At 36.2% G+C, this 24,969-nt stretch overlaps 1 protein-coding gene across 3 annotated transcripts in view; it reads right to left on the minus strand.

The window, feature by feature from the left end:
• The window catches only part of LOC124114477, an 80,135-nt gene that overhangs the window by 46,643 nt on the left and 8,523 nt on the right, over window positions 1–24,969 (minus strand). For all 3 annotated transcript variants that reach the window (XM_048382251.1, XM_048382250.1, XM_048382249.1), the window contains exons 2-5: window positions 23,483–23,546; window positions 21,417–21,443; window positions 10,334–10,531; window positions 4,270–4,467 (exon numbers count right to left, since the gene is read on the minus strand). In XM_048382251.1, the coding sequence (XP_048238208.1) occupies window positions 4,270–4,467; window positions 10,334–10,531; window positions 21,417–21,443; window positions 23,483–23,546 (487 nt within the window). The remainder of the gene's footprint in view (window positions 1–4,269; window positions 4,468–10,333; window positions 10,532–21,416; window positions 21,444–23,482; window positions 23,547–24,969) is intronic.

The following is a 24,969-nucleotide window of genomic DNA, read 5'->3' on the forward strand; positions in this document are numbered from 1 at the left end:
GGGGTGCCCACCTCATGCTAGCTTACCAAGATGCCGTTGTATCCTTTCGTCACTGTCATATGTTTGAGTATTTCTGTGTAAACAAACTGCTTGAGCATTTTCACATGTAACACTTGAAACCTCACGCTGAGCATATGGCTCCAAATTCACTTTAGTGGGTTAACATTTTATTTACAGGTAACCTTGCTCTACATTAACAACACAGTTTGTTTATTGCCTAAATAAACTATTGATAAAAAGATGAAAAAAAATTAAAAAATTATCTTATTTAAGAAAATGGATATTTGACCGGACTAAATAAATTCCACTCTCAATATCTTACCTTAAAGCATATTATCTGATTCCAACATCTTAAACGCCTTTCAAAAACATGCTAAAGAAATTTACCGCAATATCCTCCTCGACCAAAGTAAAGTACCAACAATTAGCATACAATGTCAGACTACAAATAGAACTATCTGTACCTCGTGTCATGATATCAGGCCGAAACATCCACCACACGGAAGCCTTCAAAGTTGATCAGTTCCAGTGCTTCCATTCACAATGTCAAGTCAGACAATGACAGCCTGGTTTCTAACAACAAGCACAGCTGAATAGGTCAACCCGTGCATGCCAGGTTGAAAGCAGCTGATCAAGCAGCTATAATATTCAATCATTCAACCATGACATCCTTAACCAACAGCAAGGTGTTATTTCTTGTGTAGTATATCATGTTATTAGTCTATATTGTCCGCTGTGTGGAGGTATTATTGGCTTGCAAGATCTGAACCTTGTCGTCCATTTTTCGTCTCAATTAACCTTTGGCCACAGCTGGTGTATTGTGTTTATGGCTGATATAGATTCACTCAATTGCTACATTATTTATGAATTAGAATTGTCTTGAGAGATGCAGAGAATAGATTAAAAAATGAACAAGAACGATTGCTTTTTAACCACCGGTACTGTCATGTCTGCTTTGAACAAATGAAGCATATCACATTATTCTGGTCTATTAATGTCGTAAACTAATATCTGAATCACTTGAGGATTTTAACTTGACAAACTTGGCTATTGGTCATATGTACTTTTTGTACCTTGTTTTTTTCCCAATAATCATATTATGCTGAAAACTATTTCACTGTTATTCCATTAGCAAGGTGAATATTTGTACAGTCCCTTGTGATAAGTTTACAATATTTTAATCATTTCAGAACAATACCTCACTCATTTCACCCCCTCTCCAGGCATCTGGTGTACCATTTATTTTGTCTTGGCATCCACTTTAAGAACTCTTGAGTCATATCAGTGTACACAGCTGGTGAATTAGACTGGGATTTTCACATACAATGCATGACCATACGTGTTCATAAGCTAAGGACTACCTATTTTATTGGATTGTCATTCTTTGTAAGAAAAAGAGACAAAAGAATTTTCAAGTTTGAAATATTTGTATCTGCGTACCAAACATTTTTATAGCATCCAGCGCACTGCACTGCGGCATCTAGAATACCATTGACAGGGCTCGCCAATAGGGCGTTGGCACCCTCAGAATTATTTATAAAAGTAAATCTATCACATAACATTGCATCAGGAGGAATGAGTGTCAGTCCAGTCGCTCTATCAGGAATTAAGTAACATGACTAAATTAGTCCGACACATAGACTCGTGTATGAAACCACAGTACACTTTGTTTATAACAAACACGCTTATAACGAACTGACGGATATAACGAACTGTTTCTTGGTCCCGTCTACTTTCTGTATATATTTAATACGACCTCGATTATAACAAATTAAAATTAGTAGTCCCTTTGAGTTCATTATCACCGTAGTTAACTGTAGTTACAAATTATATCTTCCTCATTTAAAGATATAGCTCTGTGATTGGCTAGTTGCTGTCATGTAAAAGACCGTACAAGTAGGTGGCCGGCTTGTGTGGATATCATGACGTCATTATGTTTTTTGCGACATTTATTTGTCATGTCACAATCATTTATTGCCCCTGTTCGTACCTTGTGTAACCAAAGTTAACGTCGGATTGCAGTCAGTTGTCACACGCAGATAATCACCGAAAATAAGACACAAACTTGTTAACTTGTAATGACAAGTTGTGTACATCTCTTGATTGGCGGTCTCATGACATGCAAGATCATTCAGTTTGTAAAACCAAATACATCCCCTGCAAGTAACACATAATACAAGTACTGTATTGACCGTAATAAGCACCCCAGTTGCTTAGAAAACTGATTTATATTGAGTGGCAGTGAACAAACTTAGTTTGAACTTTATACTTTTCATTTCCCTGAGATAAACAAGTTTGGTTTTTTTATGAAAAAAGAACACTTACCGTATTCTACGTAATAAGCGCCCACGGCGATATTTGCTAATATATTAGCTCGTCAACAATCCCAATTAGGATCCCTTCCGATTGATCAATGTTCACAAGACTTATTTATTCACGTACAATACGCACCCGTGTGTTACATATGCAACCTTAATTATGGGCAATTAAATTCTGGAAAAATATATCTGTTGGACATAAAAATTTCAGGCTGTCAGCATAAATCACGAAATTTATCTTTCAAAACTGTTTTTTTCACCAAAATAATATTCTAATAAGAGCCCTCTATTTCTAATTTTGAGAGCACCTCGGGGTCTTAATAAGTCGAATACGGTAAGTGTCAAAAGTAATTTTAGCTACTCCAAACTGACCCTAGCCATGACAACAAACTTCAACGTCTGGGGCAGTGTGGAGATGTAGATTTTAGATCCTTGATTCTATAGAAATAAACAAGACAGATAATGGACACAACAACCTCACACACTCAGCAACCTTTCCCCTTGTCAGAAAAAAACATTGAATTAGTGCAAGACTAATGCAGTGTTCTATGGGTAGATGTGTTAGGTGTCAAATAGCATCTGGACCCTTTGTGCCACTGGTCAGGCCGGTCACGCCATCGTTGATGTTTAAGGAACACAGCAATAAAGTTGATTGTCTGGACAATAGTATCCAAGCAATTAACAAAGTCGGATTGATTGACGATCATCAATGTTCCCTCATTGAATTTTATTTCCCATCGTGGGAGGGATCACAATAACTACAATACATGTTTCAGTTCAGTTCATCCCGTTGTGTTCCAGTGTTTACGGCCATCTTGGAAAAGCCAAACAAACAATTACTATAAGAGCACTGTCAAGTTCTTTCAGATTTTATTCCTACCATAAACTTACTGGTTTATTGACAGAACAGGAATAATTGTCACATCAATAAATCAATCTATCCACAGCTCTGCATTTAATTTGTATTTTTGAATTCAATTTTGCTTGTAATTAAAGTTTGAATGGCAAAGAAAACACTCTACTTGACAAGCTGGGCCCTAGTTTCGAAGAGTATATTAAGTGAATGACTTATTTTTTAACGACTGAGGTGTTTTCTTATCAGGAATCAATTATATGGAATGGGTACTTTCAACTTCTCTAACATATTTACAAAATATAGAAATGAAGTAAAAGTATAACGTTCTGTAAATTCATGATGAAAGTTTTGTTAAATGAAGTGAATACCAGTTAAATGATTGAAAAAAGGAGTTGCTTGTTTCTTACGTGTCATCAAAGATGCACCTGGTGAACTGTCAAGCATCTGTGTTCTCTCTTATATTCAAAAGCAAGTTAAAAAAAACCACTGAATTAAAAAGAACTGAAGAATATATATTTCATGAACATACAATACTTTCTGGTTTGTATTCATTCATTCATTCATTCATTCATTCATTCATTCATTCATTCATTCATTTAAAATGATGGAAATGTGCATGTTTTGGAGTTTTATGTATTCACTTTGCTTCCAGGAAATGCAATGTACATGATGTTGAAAATAACATGATGGGGGACAACTTGGTCTGTTTACAATGTTGAACTTGAATGTTGCAAAACTGATTCAAACTCAAATGTTATCAAAATGATTCAAACTCAAATGTTGGTAAAACAATTCAAACTCAAATGTTGGCAAAATGATTCAAACTCAAATGTTGGTAAAACAATTCAAACTCAAATGTTGGCAAAATGATTCAAACTCAAAGGTTGGCAAAATGATTCAAACTCAAATGTTGGCAAAAAAGAAGAAGCATAACATAAATATACAATATAAGCAAAAGCTTATCTTCTGAAAGCTCTCAAAAATGTTTTGTCATTATCCTTGATTTAATTATTTTCTTATTATTATCATCATCAGTTTGAGAGCTTTTCCAACCATGACCTTCACAGAAAGACAGGGAGATAACTCTTCCCTTACCTGGGTCAAATAATGACTGTTTTCCGTAGTGTTCAGCATATTTTTGCTCGGCTCGTTTTGCTGCTTCTAGCGAGTGAATGACAGGAATTCTAGGGCTTAGAAAGCTGTGTCCTGGATAGCCTTTGTAGCGAAAGTCAGTCTGGTATACGACTGGTGGGGAACCAACTACTGGGTTGAACTTGAAATCCCGTGGGTAAGCTGGGCGAGAGGAGGAAAGGTGCATACTCAAAGATGGTGCTGGTGATGCAGCTCACACACCAAACCTTCACCACTTTGCCATCAAATCTTTCAGGAACTTGTGTTCTTTTACTAGATATTAAATACTAATCAATGAAGATAAAAGAATGCTCATGTCTTATGCGACTCAATCTCTCATGTAATGCACACATGGCCAAAATTTTCTTCCAGTCTTTCTAAATAATTTTTTTTTTTATGATCAACCTGTGTCAAAATCTTTCAGAAAAAAATATAATATATTGGACCAAAGAAAATTTGTAAGTGTGTAAGAAAGAAAATTTTATTGCCAAATGTTTGAACTTGAACTTGTTTTACGCCGCACTCAGCAATATTCCAGCTATATGACGGCAGTCTGTAAATAATCGAGTCTGGACCAGACAATCCAGTGATTAATATCATGAGCATCGATCAATGCAATTGGGTACAGTGGTCCCTCGCTACAACGCTACCAATGGGGTCCAAATAATTGGTGGGCGTTATAGACAATGAGCCGTTTAACCGAGGCCGAGGCGGGGGAGCGCGCTCGGCAAATCTCAAATCATCAATATGTGTTTATCTCACGTCACGTCAAAATAGTATATATTTTTATGGACCTAGATCTACCTGTAATATCATTCATTTATTAAATCTGTCACATTTCACAATGTCTGAAATACGTATTCCATTCTAATTTATCATTTTTTATCAATAAATTAAAAAAATTATTCACTATTTCCCGCGATGTTATTGAAAATAAAATTCTCGGACACACATTTCGACAACGGGTCCGCATCGAACATGTCATAGAGCAAAATAAAGACTATTTTAAGCAAATCTTTAAATATATTATACAAAGTGATAAATAAAATCAACAAAAATATATCTAAAAGTAATCAAACTTACATCTAAGTTATTATTTCCATCATTTCGTGCGATCGCGTGTAATGTAAGTCAAATGACATATATATTTCATGAACATACAATACTTTCTGGGTTTCATTCATTCATTCATTCATTCATTCATTCATTCATTCAAAATGATGGAAATGTGCATGTTTTGGAGTTTTATGTATTCACTTTGCTTCCAAGAAATGCAATGTACATGATGTTGAAAATAACATGATGGGGAACAACTTGGTCTGTTTACAATGTTTACATTAACCACTAAAATAGATGTCATGGCAACTGTGAGACTGAGAAAGCTCAGTAATTTACTCAGTGAAACATTATGTAAAAGATAATCAACTGATAGGTGACCTCACGTGCATATATATATTGGATTGTGATGATGAATTTTTCAGATTGGTTTATTGCATCAATAGCACTATCCATTATATGACAAGGATATGCAGACCTCTAAAGTGATAGTGTATGGCAGTATGGTATGAGGTTTAGTAGGAAGGTAAATGTAATAAACGAGAATAAGACTTAGAGCCTTGTGGGTGAAAATAGGGTGCGGTGTGGATGCGCCGATGGGAAATGATGCACGCGATTAGCGTAATTGTAGCCCTCTGCCGTGGCAAGGCAGACGGAGACAGCAATGAGACAGCAATGGGACAGCAATGGGACAGCAATGAGACAGCAATGGGACAGCAATGGGACAGCAATGAGACAGCAATGAGACAGCAATGGGACAGCAATGGGACAGCAATGAGACAGCAATGGGACAGCAATGGGACAGCAATGGGACAGCAATGGGACAGCAATGGGAACTTTTGTACGCCCTCCTGCAGACACAGCAGGCAGGAAGATCTGGACTGCCGCTGTAGGAGCAGCAGCCAGGAACTCAGCGTTAGGGGTATTGATGTGCTGCCCAGCCAGCGCCATGCCCACCGCATCTACTTTATTGGATGATATATGTATTAACAACTATGCATTGGAACAAAATATAATATGACTTTGGCATATTGCTCACCCAGAAATAGAAGTATTTATAGTGTATAGTGTAAGTAATTAGTGCCAGGGAAAATAAATGTAAGAATGAAGTGGGGTTTATTTCATGCCCCTCGTGTTTTATTCTCCCTGCAGTGTTTTATTGTTAGATAATCATCTCCCACTCGTCATTTGTTTCGTAAATATGGAACATGTAGCCATATTGTTATTGGCAAAGTTTCAGAAGACTTATTTGTGTGTGGGTGTGTGTGTGTGTGCATGCGTGCGTGCGTGGGTGTCTGGGTGGGTGTCTGGGTGAGTGAGTGAGTGAGTGAGTGAGTGAGTGAGTGAGAGAGGTTTAACACCACTTTGAACAGTATACATTTTAGTTATTTCACAGCATGTCAGCTTGATGTGGGAAGAAGGCCAGCAGGTCATTTTGGAGAAACCCACAAGCACAGATATTAAAAAATAATCAGAGCAAATCTGGGAATTGAACCCATAGGGTCATCAGAGGGTCCTGGACTGCCTAAGGGATGCAACTCTGCGCAGCAAATTGCAGCACATTATGCTACTGGGCCACCTGTGACCCCTTTTGTGACAGATAATGTCATATTTTCATAATCAAATTTTCTTAATAATTGTAACTGTCAGATATTTAAATTTAAATACCAACAAAGCAGATTTAGTAGAATGTCAAATGAGCAAAAATATATAAAACTTCTAACCCTACTACTTTGAAATACCGATTTTAATCCAGTTCAAAACATTTTGTCACGATGAAAAATAAATAACCTCAGTTTCTATGCTAACATGTATTTTCTGGAATAAATATCCTTATGTTGTTAATTTTACATTGATTTTATCAGAAATATAATATTTATTTCAAGTAAGCTATCCTGTGTATGTGAAAGTCTAGAAAACACAAAATAAAATTGTTCTGGCCTAACATTGACATTGTATAAATGAGTGGGTTCAAGCCTCACAAGAAATCCACTGAGTGGGCCAGTTTTCATCAATACATTGCCAGAGAAGCAGAACGAAAGTACAATCAGGTAGAACCGGTGTTCATAGCAGCGTCAACAGAACCTAATACCCAGTCGATTACACTCTCCCAACCTCCTCTATAGACTGGGCAAGACCTGACATAAATCCCCAGTCGAGGCTATTCAGCAAATCCTGCCTTTATCCATGTGTTTACCATCTAACAATACACGGGGAGCCAACATTCTTATAATCGCAGTAAGCGGGTTACATATTTCTAAATATTTCTCTGTATGTAATAAGAGTAGTGGTAGGATAGCGCTATGTATACAGTGTAATGGCTGCAAGTACAATGGCCATGTCAGCTAAACCAATGTTTGTTTTGTTTTATCTTTACGCTGTGTGTCAATACGACATCAAACAGCGATGTCAACAGCTGTAGGCAGGAGTCAGGTGTGTATTTACAAAACTTGTCAGCTGAATTTCGGAATCATGTCCCCAGAGGTCACAATATCTTGTAGTGGGGTTGCTTAGCTTAGTGGTTATCGTCAACATCACGGGGTGAGTGAGTTAAAATTTAACGTCGCATCAGCATAATTTCAGCCATATAGTTCCGGGTTGGATTCCCAACAGGGAATCAATGTGTGAAGCTGGTGTCTACTGTCATATTGCTGGAATATTGCTCAAAATGGCGTTACACTCCAGAGCTCCAGATAACCTTTTGAACAATTGAGTTTTTACTCTAGGGTTTCTATTTTAATTGGGTTATTACATTTTTCATTGGGTAACCAATTAATTTTCACTCATCTATTCATCACTCTTTTGGGTTTTTCCAAAAATGAGATTTAAATAAAATGAAATAATTTTTTTAGATGTATATTCTGGTTCTAAATATAGGCTTGACTCGGAAAGTAAATTAGCTCGTAATTGTCTTTCGGAAATTAGCTTTGTTGTACGTATGCTGAAAAAGCTTCAATGGGTATTTACGCGTGCTGTTTTCAAACAATTGAGTTTTTCATTTAATGCATGCGTTTCTGTGCGCAAGTTAATTGAAAGTAATTGGGTTTTGAATAGTTTTGGGGGGTATTTTACACAAATATGCAGCTTATCTGTAGGTCTGACTCAACTCACTCACTCAAAATATTTTGTAAGGACAGTGGGGTAGCCTAGTGGTTATGCCGACTACCAGGGTTGGACAGCCCTCTAAGTTTGTGTTTTTGTTTTAGGGTGCCAAGCGGCTGCTCATATGAGTATTTAGGAGCCAAACCTAAGTCTTAAGGAGCCAACGGATACATTAAACAGATATTGTCGCCAGTTATGTTTACTTTCAAGTAGCCAAGTGGCTAGCAGTAGATAAATTCAGGTCGCTAATCAACGTTAAGTCACATTTGGCCACCAAAATGGTTGCTACTTAGAGGGCTGAGACTCCCTACATGGGTACAATTAATGTTTGAAGCTGGTGGCCCTTGTCTTGATATTGCAGGAATAATGCCAAAAGTGGTGCGAAACTCAACTCACTCAAAATATCTTGAATTATCTCTGGAGAATGGGAATATGATCTTTAACTGCTTTCAGCAACATTCCAAAAAAATCTGGCGTAAAACTCTCTCACTCACTTCAAATATCTTGCATGTACATTGTATCGTCTTTTGCAGAAGTTTGTCTTAGTAATATTCCAGTCATATCTGGCCAGGGGACCCACGGAATGGGAGCCATGCATTGTATATCCTCATGGGGAGTCGAACCCAGTTCATCTGTGTGACCTTACACTGAACCACAAGGCCACCCTTGCCACCTTGACCTTCAGAAAACATATCCATCGTACATGAACTGAAGGTGGGTACTGTGCACACAGGAAGGTCTGGACTTGTCCTGTCTTGGATCATACTACTGTTTGTCCTTTATATAGTTTACATTGTATTGTGTATTTTTTCATAAGGCCAGATTAATTAATTAATCAATTATATCTTGTTTTATGTTTGTTTGTTTGTTGTTTAATGCTGCACTCAGCAATATTCCAGCTATATAACAGTGGTCTGTAAATAATTGAGTCTGGACCAGACAATCCAGTGATAGATATCATGAGCATCGATCCACGTGATTGGGATGCGATAACATGCATCAACCAAGCCAGCGAGCCTGACCACCCGATCCCATTAGTTGCCTCTTACGACAAGCATATTCGCCTGTTACAGCAAGCATGGATTGCTGAAGACCTATTCTACCCCGGATCTTCACAGGTCTCTTGTTTTATGGTTTGAATTTTATGGTCTGTGCGTATGTATATCCTGGTATCTAATGCTTGCACCTTGTGAAAAGCTTACATAAATTTAACATATATATGCATACATGTTTATTTAATTTTTCTCACTGCACCGATATGTCCAATGGTGTGCAACATGATATATTAACTGCAGCAGCACAATGATTAGGACTCAACTATTAGTAAAATAATTCAAATTTAAATGTTGCCAAATTGATTCAAACTCAAAAGTTGGTAAATTAATTTTAATCTTAAACGTTGGCAAATGATTCAAACTTGAATGTTGCCAAATTGATTCAAACTCAAAAGTTGGTAAATTAATTTTAATCTTAAATGTTGGCAAATTGATTCAAACTCAAATGTTGGCAAAACAATTCAAACTCAAATGTTGGCATAATGATTCAAACTCAAATGTTGGCAAAACAATTCAAACTCAAATGTTATCAAAATGATTCAAACTCAAATGTTGGTAAAACAATTCAAACTCAAATGTTGGTAAAACAATTCAAACTCAAATGTTGGCAAAACAATTCAAACTCAAATGTTGGCAAAAAAGAAGAAGCATAACATAAATATACAATATAAGCAAAAGCTTATCTTCTGAAAGCTCTCAAAAATGTTTTGTCATTATCCTTGATTTAATTATTTTCTTATTATTATCATCATCAGTTTGAGAGCGTTTCCAACCATGACCTTCACAGAAAGACAGGGAGATAACTCTTCCCTTACCTGGGTCAAATAATGACTGTTTTCCGTAGTGTTCAGCATATTTTTGCTCGGCTCGTTTTGCTGCTTCTAGCGAGTGAATGACAGGAATTCTAGGGCTTAGAAAGCTGTGTCCTGGATAGCCTTTGTAGCGAAAGTCAGTCTGGTATACGACTGGTGGGGAACCAACTACTGGGTTGAACTTGAAATCCCGTGGGTAAGCTGGGCGAGAGGAGGAAAGGTGCATACTCAAAGATGGTGCTGGTGATACAGCTCACACACCAAACCTTCACCACTTTGCCATCAAATCTTTCAGGAACTTGTGTTCTCTTACTAGATATTAAATACTAATCAATGAAGATAAAAGAACGCTCATTTTTTTATGTGACTCAACCTCTCATGTAAGGTATATATGGCCAAAATTTTCTTCCAGTCTTTCTTAATAATTTTTTTATGATCAACCTGTGCCAAAATCTTTCAGGAAAAAAATATCATATATTTGACCAAAGAAGGTTTGTAAGTGTGTAAGAATGAAAATTTTATTGCTAAATGTTTGAGCTTGTCTCTTGGTTGGTTGGTTGGTTTGTTGTTTTACGTCGCACTCAGCAATATTCCAGCTATATGACGGCAGTCTGTAAATAATCGAGTCTGGACCAGTCTGGACAATCCAGTGATTAATATCATGAGCATCAATCCATGCAATTGGGATACGATGACATGCATCAGCCAAATCACTAAATCCCGTTAGTCGCCTTTTACAACAAACATAGTCGCCTTTTACAGCAAGCATGGGTCGCTGAAGACCTATTCTACCTCAGATCTTCACGGGTCTTGTCTCTTGGAACAATATCTACATAAGTTATCAGAAACTTTACTAGACTCAGACTTGATTGATTGCAAGTCCTTCTTGGACAAGCCTAGGATGAGTCTAAGATGAATAACATCAACGTTATTTGAAAAAAATGAAAATGTCTATGAATCAGTGAAATTTCCACTGCATTTTTGAAATTTTGATCCTCAAGGTAAAAGCATGTTTAGCTTATTCTATATCAAATGTCTACAACACAAAGATAAAAGAATGACTGATTAATTTCTGATTCGATGTTATCATAGTTTCGTTTGATTATTAATAGAGACTAAAAAAGGATTTGTTGTCCCAGTTGCGTATTTGATGACAAGGATGTGAAACAATGGTGAGTGAGGTTAGCGTGCTATTACTGTGTAAAATAACAGCAAACAACATAATATTGACAAGATTATACATGAAATTAAGACAAATCAAATAAAAGATAACCATAATTATCAAAACTAAAATGGCAGATTTAAAAAAAAGGTGGCTTTTTCCTAAATAATAGCATTACTGTTCTAATGGTAAAATGAGTTTTGACAAACATTATAACAAGAATCAGCGTGATCCTTCCTTTGATGTAAAACAAAGTCAATTTTTAAATATCCTGTGATACGAATTGTCAATGAAATAGTATCAAACCAGCTTAAATTACCCATCAATGTTGAGAGTCCAATGGTTAAGTAACACCACCAAGTATTTGTTTAAACAAATAAAATGTAGTCAATTACCATGGTTACAGGCTTCAACAGAAACGGTGCTAATAATGGTAAGAAGAATAAAATGGTGATAAAAAACTAAAAGTTCAAGCAGGACATCTGAAAGATCTGCAATTTAAAAACATCTACAACAATGTAGGCCTGGGACGGGTAACTTGGGTACTCGGGTCGGATGGTTCCTGAGTAGGACCCGGATACCCACAGGACTACCCGGACTACCGGACTGATCACGTGATATATTGTTTAATGGCAAAAATTATCTTGAACTTCAACGGTTACATTATAAGTGACTAGTGTTTGAATTTCTTTCTGACTATACATCCATTCCTTTCTATGTTTGAATAGAGATAAAACTTCAGTCAACTTCAGTGTATGCATGACCAGATAGTTTTCTATGAGTATCTAAATACATTGTGACAGGAGTACAGTCAAACTATTCCCAACCGGACGTTTGTACCAATCTCTTGAGACCTACAGCAGGTATCCGGGTAGGGTCGGGTAATAGTTGGGTGGGTACCCGGGTAGTAAATGTGGACTCGTCCCAGCCCTACAACAATGTGCATTATATGCTGCTGGAAATAAATAAAGGAACACACAGCTGAACAATGGTTCCTGAGGTGGTAAATGAAAATACTTCATAAACAAAATAATATTCAAGGCGATCACTGAAAGCAATGTTAATCTGGTCTGTGTGGATAACATTATCAAACATTCTTTGGTTATTGTCAGTGTGCATATGGAATTTCATGCCAAACTCATGCCAAACACATGCTTACCTTCAAATCAGATCCCTTACTTCTTTCCAGCAGTATATGTTTCTACAGAATTAATGTTAGTTGGGTAAAACTCAATGGAGAAGATATGCTTAGAAAAACTACAGCTATATAGGTACTATACAACTTATAAACAATGCAATGTGTATGAAGCATGAAGCAATATGGGATCGTATATACTACTCAAAAGAAGTTAGGGAATACCCAATGTTTTCATATTGCTATAGTTAATCTGCCATGGCATGACAGATTAACTGTAGCAATATGAAAGAATTGGGTGTTCTTTCACATCTTTTAAGTAGTAACTAGTATTCATTAATTAATTTCAAAACCTGTACATACATATTTATATTGAATCCATGTTGTCACATGGTCCAAAACAAAATTCATGAGTGAGTGAGTGAGTTGGGTTTAATGCCGCTTTTAACATTATTCCAGTTATATCGCGTCGTGTCAGCTTCATGTGGGAGGAAAGCAGAAAGTTTATGAAGACAAATGCAACTCCATTGCACCTGGCTACTCTGTCCTCATCTTACAGACTAAAGGGGATGTTCTTTGTCTGTATACCGTTGTACAGTTGAACCTTGCCAATCCAGACAGCTGCTATTAGTTCTATTGCTAAGTATCCCGACTAGCTGTAGAACCATGAAAGTGCCTCAACTGTACAGAGCTTAGAAATGCAAAATAACTAAACATTTCAGTGGATGAAAAAAGATGGAAGAGTGCAGACAATGTATAAGATTCATAAAGTCAATAATACAGATACCAGTAATTGTCTCCTAAATGATATTAAACATTCATGAATGGGCTGGGTGAACAGGTGTGACAAGCTGTTATTGTATACTCCCCAGGGAGCTGAGATAGCAACTGCAATGGACTCTGACCTGTTGAGGTGGATAATATAGCACCATGATCCTACTTGTGGATGTGATACAGTATCATCTGCTGTATTATTATTATTATTAAACTGATAATTTCATGAAAGCAAGGAAACATGGAAAGTCTGAATCTTTCTAAACAGATTAACATCGACAGACTAAAGTCTCAAGATTTTTCCCAGTTAAGCCGTAATGGAGTGAGTGAATGAGTATGGTTTTACGCCGCTTTTAGCAATATTCCAGCAATATCACGGCGGGGGACATCAGAAATGGGCTACACACATTGTATTCGGGAATCGAACCCGGGTCTTCGGCGTGATGAGCGAACGCTGTAACCACTGGGCTCCCCGACCGCCCCCAAGCAGTAATGAAGAAATCATGAGAATCTGTTGATTCTGGAGGTAGAATTAACAGATTCAAGTGATTCTTTTTACTTAAACCATGTTATGGTTGACATATACTTTTATCTATAATGTATGACCTATAGCTGCATCAGTTTTACTTTGTTCAAAATGCAGGTTCAGAATGGCCAATGAACTCCTGGCTCAGAATCACCTCCAAGAACAATATCGTGATATCATCATAATTGTTTAATTGTGGTTAATATAATCAGAAAGTATGTCTCCTTATTTCAAGTTTCTATCTACCCAGTACAATAAACCAACGAAAAGTCAAAGATATATTCAAAATAGTATTTCTGCCACATACATGGAATCTTAAGCTACAAAAGGTATACTTACAAAGTCAACACATTTCGCTCATCAAGAAAAATCCAATGTGTATCCTTGTATATCAATGCAAAGTAACTGTTTAATCTACCTACCTGTCGCTACAGACAAAAACTCCTCTAGCAATACAAGAAATCAAGCATGACTCCCTCTGACCAATCACAGCGACCTGCCATGGTGATAGAGCCATTTGAAGGCGCCAATGGCTCATCCCAGGCAGAAGGCTGGTAAATAAATGATCATATACCATGAGGGTGGATTAAATATTGAGGGACTTCATCACCCCCCGACACACAACCATGGGCACCTGCTCACATGGGGGAAGCAAATTGTCATTAACATTGATTCCCCGTGAAGAGCCTGGGATTGTTTCATTGTTGAACCAATTAGGTCTCAGGTAGTGTTAATTGATCTAATTAGTAGAATGTGAAAGAGATAATGAATGCTGTGAAGATACAGAAAACCATTTGGAAACCTGAACAATATGTACATATATATATGTATAGACAAGTGATTTGTTCAGGTGTATAAGCATTAAATATACCAAGATAGAGGCCAGATATTTGTGCTTGTCAAAACTCCTTTATGCACACAAGGTCTTTCGCTGGCTCTTCAGATGAACCATCCATCCATCCATCCATCCATTTGAACTATGATTAAGTGGGAATGTGGGTTTTATTTAATTCTTACATCCATCCATCCATCCATCTGAACTATGATTAGAGAATATTCCGAGATATTAAGTGGGAATGTGGGTTTTATTTAATTCTTACATCCATCCACCCATCCATCCATCTGAACTATGATTAGAGAATATTCCGAGATATTAAGTGGGAATGTGGGTTTTATTTAATTCTTACATCCATCCACCCATCCATCCATCTGAACTATGATTAGAGAATATTCCGAGATATTAAGTGGGAATGTGGGTTTTATTTAATTCTTACATCCATCCATCCATCCATCCATATTCCGAGATATTAAGTGGGAATGTGGGTTTTATTATTTCTTACATCCATCCATCCATCCATCCATCCATCCATCCATCCATCCATATTCCGAGATATTAAGTGGGAATGTGGGTTTTATTTAATTCTTACATCCATCCATCCATATTCCGAGATATTAAGTGGGAATGTGGGTTTTATTTAATTCTTACATCCATCCATATTCCGAGATATTAAGTGGGAATGTGGGTTTTATTATTTCTTACATCCATCCATCCATCCATCCATCCATCCATCCATCCATCCATCCATATTCCAAGATATTAAGTGGGAATGTGGGTTTTATTTAATTCTTACATCCATAAATCCATCCATATGAACTATGATTAGAGAATGTTCTGACATATTTAGTGGGAATGTGAATTTTATTTAATCCTTCCATCCATCCATCCATCCATCCATCCATCCATATTCTGAGATATTAAGTGGGATTTGTGGGTTAAATTTAATCCATCCATCCATCCATCCATATGAACTATGATTAGAGAATGTTCCGAGATATTAAGTGGGTCCGTGGGTTTTGTTATTTAATTGCTGCTACATTCAGCAATATTGCAGCTGTATGAAGGTGACAATTTTATCCAGTTTTCTGAGAGTTACCCTTTGATAAATGCATCAGAAATCAAACAATCTTTAATCTGGACCAGTCAATCCAGTGATTGATATTGTAAGCAACAATCCCCGCCATTGGGGAATGATGTCACACCATCAACCATGTCAGTTATCCTGGCCACCTCACCCATTAGTTCTGTCACCAGCACGGGTTGTTGTGCCCTAAGGTCTACTATGCACAGGGTAGAAGATGTTACTTGTTCCAGATGGCGATTTACGGTAAACATAACCGGTATACAGATGTGTGGGCGTTTTTGAGTATTCGATGGCTGGGCTTAAAAACACCATCAGTTCCAAATGAAATAACATTTATCTCCAAAATAAAAAAATAGAATGAATGAAATTTAAAACAAGTAAAAAAGTAAGCAGGGCTCACTAATACCCCGACTTTGACACCCACATCTTTCTTAGTTCAAAACATGACAAAAAGCAATATTTCTCAGAAAATCTGTAACCCGAAATCAAACTTTGCACTGCACATCTCCTGTTGGCATAGAAACCGAACCCTCAACTGGAAAAGACTCCATGAAGTAGTTTTTAAGTTATAGGGCAGACAAATGTTTCAGTCAAAAAATGAAAGCAGAATATCCAAATATTGAAATCAAAAAGTGTTCACCAAGTTAGAAAAGAATCAAAGCAGTAGTTTTCAAGTTATAGGTCACAAAAGAAACAACCTCGGAAGAACGGATGGACTGATGGACAGAATTCCCTGGTATGCTATAGACCCTCTTTTAGGTCGGGGGTATAGTAAATTCTTCACTGAGGAAATGCCTTCAATAAAGAATACATCCATGTGTTAATGTGTATCTATTCTGACGATTTTGTAAAAGTGGAGCTGACAAGATGCTCTGGACTCCACACACAGCAATGTATATACCGTATTCGACGTAATAAGCGCCTGCGGCGAAATTTGCTAATTATATTGGGTAGTGAACAATCTCAATTAGCACCCCTTCCAATTGATCAATGTAAGACTTATTTATTAGTGTATAATACGCAATTAAATCCTGGAAAAATATATCTGTCGTATATAAACATTTCAGGCTGTCAGCATATAGCATGAAATTTACGATCTTTCAACTTTAATAAGAGCCCCCTATTTCTAATTTTGAGAGTGCCCTTGGCGCTTATTACGTCGAATACGGTACTTGTAAGACATGTGTGTGTATATATATATATATATGCATGCACAAAGAGGAAGGCAAGCATAAACAGATCACTGCGGAATAGCACAGATAAAAGCTCAAGTCTTGCATGTATATTAGCTCATAAATACGGCAAGCAGGAACCGCATTGCATGCTTTCATTTTGGTTTGTTCATTAAAAGGTACATGAAGGTGTCTCTTAATGGCAGATGAAAGAAGAGCTTGGAAACAATTGATTTTATGGTGTAATGGCAATTAGAAATAATGATTAATAGATTTTTAGATGTTTTTTGTCAAATCTAAGGAAACGAATGATAGATAACTCAGTCTCATTTTATTTGAAAAAATAAATTCTTTTACATGTAAGTTGTGATAATTATCTGAGTTTATGAATACATGTCAAACGCTCAAAGCTGTTTTAATCAATACACACAAACAGTGGTAGAAACTAACAGTTTTAGTCCACTAGTCCTTATAATGATAACATAAAGCAAAACCCTTAAAAATGGCAAATCTCTACTAGTCCTGGCAAAGTAGACACAAGTTATGGATAACAACTTCTTTAATACTGTTATCCATAAGTTGTGTCTACTTTGTCATCTGTCAACTTCTAAGTAATGTCTATCAAACAATTCTACTAGTCCTTATGATATCTTTACTAGTGGGCAGTTTGGCAAGGACTACAGGACTAAAGTACTCATGGAAATGAAAAAAAACTGTTTTTTCGACCTCAGATCTTAAATTATTGCAGTTAATATACAAAATATGTAAATATTCAAACAACTAAATTAGTACTAATTGGGCCGTGGCACAAATACAGCGTATCAAATGTTTTTATGCCTTTTTACACGTAAAAGTGTGTAAAAATGTGAATAAAACAGACTATTGTGAAACAGGGCATAACCAGGTGTAAGTAGATCAAGGTGACCTATGACACCTTGACGACAGGTGAGAACAGGGGCATAATGCCTATAGTCTGTTTCTGCTATGTCAATTTGGACTTAGTTCTATTTTTGAATGTTGAAAGTGCCGACAAATTACCTCCTGTAAAGTACATTTTGTATTGTTCACTGAGATCAAACTAGCAAATCCAGACTAGTACTTTTCGAGTTGTTTTGTTATTTCATATTTACAGCTACGTAACACTTTGTGTCGATTTTTAAATTGAGAAAAACAGGGTTTTTTTCATTTCCGTGAGTACTTTAGTGCCAATTTCTATCACTGACAAATATTCATTGCTAGCTCAGGGAGAGTTCCCATTGTTTTAAGAATTAAATCAACACATTATGAATGATTTTTAGGCCAGATAGAAAATTTGTTTGCTACATAGAACAAACTGTCCCTATTAAAATCACACCCAAAGCTAGGATACTAAAGTAGCGAATCTCACCAGCCGAAGGTAGGCCGCATAAAACATGTCTTGTCTTAAACCTTAATGCTATGGACACTATCCTTGACCTACAAGTTGTTGACAGCAGTGTTTGTTTGTTGTTTAACTAAATAACATTTCAGCTATATGACTGTTGTCTGTAAATAACCGAGCCTGAACCAGACAATCCAGTGATTGGCATGAGCATTGATCTATGTAATTGGGATACGATGATATGCATCAACAAATACAAATGGGCACCAGTTCCCATTAGTCGTCTCTTATGACAAGCAACAACAGGGTTGCTGAAGATCAATTCTGACAGGTGACAACAGTGAATAGTGATTGTGCCCTGTTTGTGAAACTACGGACACAATGATTGAATATAGTGTACCCTGCTAAACAAGAGGGTATTGATCAACATGAAATTGTCTGGATTTACGAGTTTCTAATCATGAATATATTTAGATGTTCAGAATAAAATTTAGTGTGTCTGTGTGTTTGTGTGTGTGCATTTGTGTATGTGTGAGTGAGTGTGCATTTGTGAGTGAGTGTGTGTGTGTATGCAATTGTGTGTGCGTGTTTGTGTGTGTGCATTTGTGTGTGCGTGCATTCGTGTGCGCGTGTGTATGTGCATTCATGTGTGCCTGTGTGTGTATGTGCATGTGTGTGTGTGTGTGTGCATGTGCGTGTGTGTGTGTGTGTAGTGTAGAGATTGAAGTGTGTGTCTGTGCATGTGTGTATGTGTATGTCTGTCTGTGTGTGTGTATGTGTGTGTGTGTGTGTGAGAGAGAGAGAGATTCTTAGTACATACATCAGATATAAATACTGTCAGTGCTGAGTTATACAACAAGCAAGTAAATACTGATACTGATTTTTCATACTGATTTTGAAATAGTTCATTCTGCCAGTTGATTCTACCAGAATCAACCACAAAAAAGTACATCAATATACAAGAAATTATTTCCACTTGTAGCATATAGTTCTCTGATACAGTAATATATTAACCGTTGAAATGTATTGATTTCTTCCTGAACAATAATCAATCGGGCTCCATTCCTATCAAATAACTGATCAACATCGACTGAGAAATGAGAAGAAAGTGCTGTCGCTGCCACTGATGTTGATAGCAACATGACTGATTTGACAATCAATACATTGGGGCAAGTTATATTAAGTAGTCCACAACAAAGGGGGGATCCAGCGACTTCATTGTCAGATCCATTCAAACAAATATGTCTACTTTGGCCTTCGTGTAGTAATTGTCACTGAGGTCTGTAAGTGTTTATAAACAGAAAACATAGTTTGCAATACAATTTCTGATAATTTGGTTCGCCTCTATTTCATAATTGCTTAGGGGTTTTTTAAAAAAGAAACGTAAGGTTGATGGTGAAAATAAAAACATTAAAAAACAAATTCAACATTAAGGATTTAGTAAAGTGATTTCTGCAAGCCAAGCAAAAAAACCCGTGTTTAAAACAAAAAAAATGTTGATACATGTAAGAGGTGAGGTGAAATGGGGTTTAGCATTGCGTTCGAATACTGCACTTATGATAACGTGCATGCATGTGTGTGTCTGCTTGTATAATGCCAGTTTTATAGTTCTAGCCCTTGACGCCACAGTTCAACATGGATACCCCACTCAGACACAGTATACTGTCTCCAAGCTGTCCAATCTTTGTTTTATCCCCTATATGCCGAGCACCATACAGGGTAACAACATGTACCACCTTTTAACGTCTTTAGGAATGATGCGGCCGGGAATTGAAAATCTGACCATCCACTTTCTGGGCAGGCACTTTATCCACATGACCACAGATGCGGTCTCATACAAATAAGAGAGAGTTTGTAAACTTTTTATGACTGTTAGCAGCCCATGTGTGGAATAGAACCCAGGTATTCATAGTTATAAGCAAACACTTTAACCACTTGGCTACATCGCCAATACAACTAAGTTGACAAAATACTATTAACACATCACTAAAATATGTTAGTGTTAAGTAATGTATGGGATAAAGAGAAATAGAAAATGGTGCAATATAATTTCCATGGTGGTGCAATATACCTACTCTATATTTTCCCAATACCATAGGCATTCAAATTAAATAATCATTTCTATGACAACCCTAACAATTTGTTACAAACAGAAAGTTGAGAGTGAAAAGAAAGTGAAAATCTTTTAAAATTACAGTCTGTGACTTTCACTGCTTGTTTAGTAAAATCTTCCTGTGAAAACTGACAGACTGCAACAAAAAACTGTCATATGTCTACAAAACACAAGTAATGAGCAACAGCAAACGATGATAACGTAACTAAATACTAAGAAACGGCATCTAAACAGAAAGGATGCTGCCGAAACCATGGAAACGGCAGCACTAAAACACAAAGACCGCAGCCTTCCAAACTAAGGATGTGCAGATCAAGAGGAAAGTTGACCGTCAGGTCAAAAGGATCAACAGACAGCTAGTAAATTTCAATAACATATTAATACACATCTAGAATATTATCACTGTAAGATGTAAATTTTTATCACTGTTTGTTGATCCTTGTGACATTGCAATCAATTTCCCTTTTGTTCTGCACATGCCTAGTTTGGAATGTTGATCTGTGTTTTGGTGCTGCTGTTTCCATGTTTTCGGCAGCATGCTCTCAGATTTATGATGCTGTTTCTTAATTTTTGGTTATGTCTACATCGTTTTCTCATCCGATTCCATGTGCCTTGTAGACATGTGACAGTTTATGTCGCAGTCTGCCAGTTTTAATTGGTAGGCCTGAGTAAGCTTTGCTAACAAAAGTAGACACATGAACATTAAGATCTACTTAAAATAAAGTCAAGCGACAGGTTGAGGCTAGAAGACTCAAGAGTTTTGGGCACAGACATAATGAATAAAAATTGTCATAAATATACCACATAAATGAGAATAACTATGGTTTGGTTGTCTACCATTGTAAAAGGAATATATTTTCACACTTCAAATATATAGAGTATATATAGATATATAAAATATATGCATATATATTCATATTACCATCCACATGTATTGGAGAGAAGGAGGCTGAAAAGCAAACACAATAGACATTTATCAACAACTGATAGCTGAGCTAGTTCATTGCTTACATGCATCCCTGATACAATGGCCCTCTCCCCACTACCTATGGCAAAGCCTCTCCACATCTTCGCCTCTCCTCTATGAACCATGTGGAGCTGGCTTTACAATATTACATGATAAAATGCTGAAATAACCTGTTTTTATTTCAAATTAATTTTTATTAAATATTACTCAGTATAGGCTTTGATACAAATATGTTCACAAATTTCATAATTCCCCAGTTACGTTTATACTTGTTAACAGAATGAATGCATGCACACTTTAAATTTGCTTAATAATTTTCAGTCCATACACCTTTAATTAGTTCTGTGTCAATGAGAACCTATGGTTTGAATCATATCAAATAGTGAATAGTAGATAAGAATAAGTTCCTATCGTACGTTTTATTGTCTTGAAACTGTACATGAACCAATGACTTAAGCTGTTGAGACTTTATACTGAATAATGACGAACCAGTTGATTACTAGCCAAACATATTTAAATAAACATTTCAAATTACTAATAGTAGCTTGACATGTGTGAAATGATCACATTGCTACACATAAAGAACAAATATTTTCATTAACAAATGATACATTTTTAAAACTCATACTAAAGGTATGAAATCTATTTCCGCTCTTCACTACTATATAAGCAATATATAGTGCACATCACATTTTGCCAAACAATATTGTCCAGATCTATAGCAACAATACAATCTATGACATATCTATAGACATATAGCATATGCTTTAAAGTTGCTTTACCCATCCATATATCGACCAGTAGAGTGAGAATGGCTATATATTTTTTCATCTATTTCCTCTATTCTTTAAACAAGCTTCCATATCCACATATAAAGGAGGCCTGGCAGTAATTAGAGACCCGGAAACTAACATTTCAACATCGGTCCGAAATCAAGACCCTTCGTTTCAAAGCTTTTATTTATACAAAGTGGAATTAATTAAAATCTAACACACCCATTGCTTATTAGAAACCTGACGCTTATCAAAGACCCAACAATTATTGTGTACCCGGCGCTTATTGGTGGCCTGTTAAATACCCAGTGCTTATAGCGGAAATACGGTACTTTGAACAGAGACCTAACACTTACACATGCAAGTTTAGATGCTTAAACAATATTGTATTGGTTTGCCAAGTTCAAAGTCTACCCAAAATAATCAAAACCACATCAATGACATCATAGTTTCATAAGCCACATAAAACGCAGTAGCATCACCAACTTGAAGGCAGGTGGGCCGAGAAAATGTCACGTCATCTAGGAGATATACTCAAAGGCAAAAGAAACTATGATCATGTTCTTATTGATCAGAATATGATTTAAAAGCACTTAACTAAAAATCCTCACCTTTAAAAAAATAAACTGTACTGGTGTTTAACTGGGTTTAAGATTGATATATTTTGTTAATGATAATAAACTGTTTTACTCATATTTTTCATATTTAAATTTCATCTAAAATCATTGTTCCTTACAAAAGTATTCTTACGTATTCTTCATTTAACATATACAGTAGGGGCTGAACGTTTGATGTTTTACGGTACTAACTTTGATGTGTTTTAAAACCCAGTACATATTAGAACAGCCTGAAGCTAGGCTAAGTCTGTTGTGACAAGTGTGTTTTGTGTTTACAGTTAGAAGCCTGATCAATTCATAAACCTATACAACCCATATCAGGATATTCCTTATAACCTTTCATTTATTAATAAAGTAATAAATTAATAAATTCATATGATCACTGTACTCTTTTTGCCTTTGATTATATCCACATTGATAAATATATAGCTATAAATGTATAAAGAAATTCAGAAAATAATCACAGGACACGAATACTCTGCTACATGTTTCAGAGTTTCTCCCTGAAGATAAAACTGAAACATAGGACAGAAATTCATGTTGTGTGATTATCTTGTGAATTTATATATATATATGTGCCACTGTACACATGTGAATTTCACCTCTTTATTTACATATATATATACACTACCTGGAGGAGGTTTGGGAGAATTTTGACTCTCATAAAGTTGTCTTATCACAAAATCTCTGTAAGTCTGCAACATCATTATCACACACTCATCAGTCTTTATTTTCAAGTTTTGAAACTCTTGCTTTATTACATAAGTGGGCAAGTTGTGTATTGATTACTGAAAATATCATATCTATATGATAAGATCTTGTCAGCTGTTAATATAGTTCTAAAAAAAGTTATATTCTCAAGACATAGATGTATGATAAAATGTAATGTCATATTTCAATTTATTCTGATATATTCTGATGCTTATGTTTAAGATATTGTTTTAGAAGAAATATTCATGTTAAATTAAGATTTCATACAAATTCAACAATAAAATAAAACATTTCACGATTTAAAAAACTCCTTATAAGTGTTAATAAATTCGGAATAGTAAAGTAATTTTAACATTTCTGGTAGTAACAGCTTATAATAGACTCATGAGCTGATATGATATATCGTATTTGACGTAATAAGTGCCCACGGCGATATTTGCTAATATATTGGCTAGTGAACAATCCCAATTAGCACCCCTTCCGATAGATCAATGTACACAAGACATATTTATTCATGCATAATACTCGTGTGTTATATACACCCTTAATTATGGGCAATTAAATTCTGGAAAAATATATCTGTCGTATATAAACATTTCAGGCTGTCAGCAAAAACCACAAAATTTACGATCTTTCAACTCTTTTTTTTTCACCAAAATAATATTCTAATAAGAGCCCCCTATTTCTAATTTTAAGAACACCCTGGGCGCTTATTACGTCGAATACAGTAGTATGTGTAGCGTATATACACATGGTGAAATACGCTTAGTCCCTCAGATAACTGTCCCAACAACCAGCTCATGGAGCTCAGTTAGGTTTGGTTCATAAACAGTATAGGAGAGACTCCACCTGCCACAATCACCTGTTAACGAGATTGTTACACCGTGAACGAAGTACCCCGAACTGTGCATTGGCCTACAATAGCAGACAATATATGGAAGAGGTACTCAGAGATCTCCAAGAGTCCTGGTGTTGAGTTACTTAGAATCAAAATATATCACAGAGTTGCTGACAGCAAGGGGAAATGCACTCTCTTACTGGGCAAAAGTTGTCGCTATCGTTATCTACTATGTTGTATGAAGGAGATCCTTCTGTCTGTGTGTTATCTGTGGAGATCTATGGGGACCATGGGAGATCTCCTGTCCTCTAGTCTATTTACTGCTTGGTTAGATCAACGCAATCTCCAAGTGTTACAACGCAGATATATATAATTTTTTAATTGTGTATTACTGCTATGAATTAGTTTGACTTTAAATCCTAGTACATGTGGTCATATTACTTTGGGTTCTTCTGTATTTTTTAGGCTGCACTTAACTGCACTAAGCTGCACTCAGCGCTTACATTGCGTATGGAGTTACACGTTTAACAAGCAAACTATTATTATATCCCAGCTATATGACAGCAGCC

This window comes from Haliotis rufescens, unplaced genomic scaffold (assembly GCF_023055435.1).
Source record: "Haliotis rufescens isolate VD_foot unplaced genomic scaffold, xgHalRufe1.0.p SCAF_4, whole genome shotgun sequence".
In the NCBI taxonomy this organism is placed as follows: domain Eukaryota; kingdom Metazoa; phylum Mollusca; class Gastropoda; order Lepetellida; family Haliotidae; genus Haliotis; species Haliotis rufescens.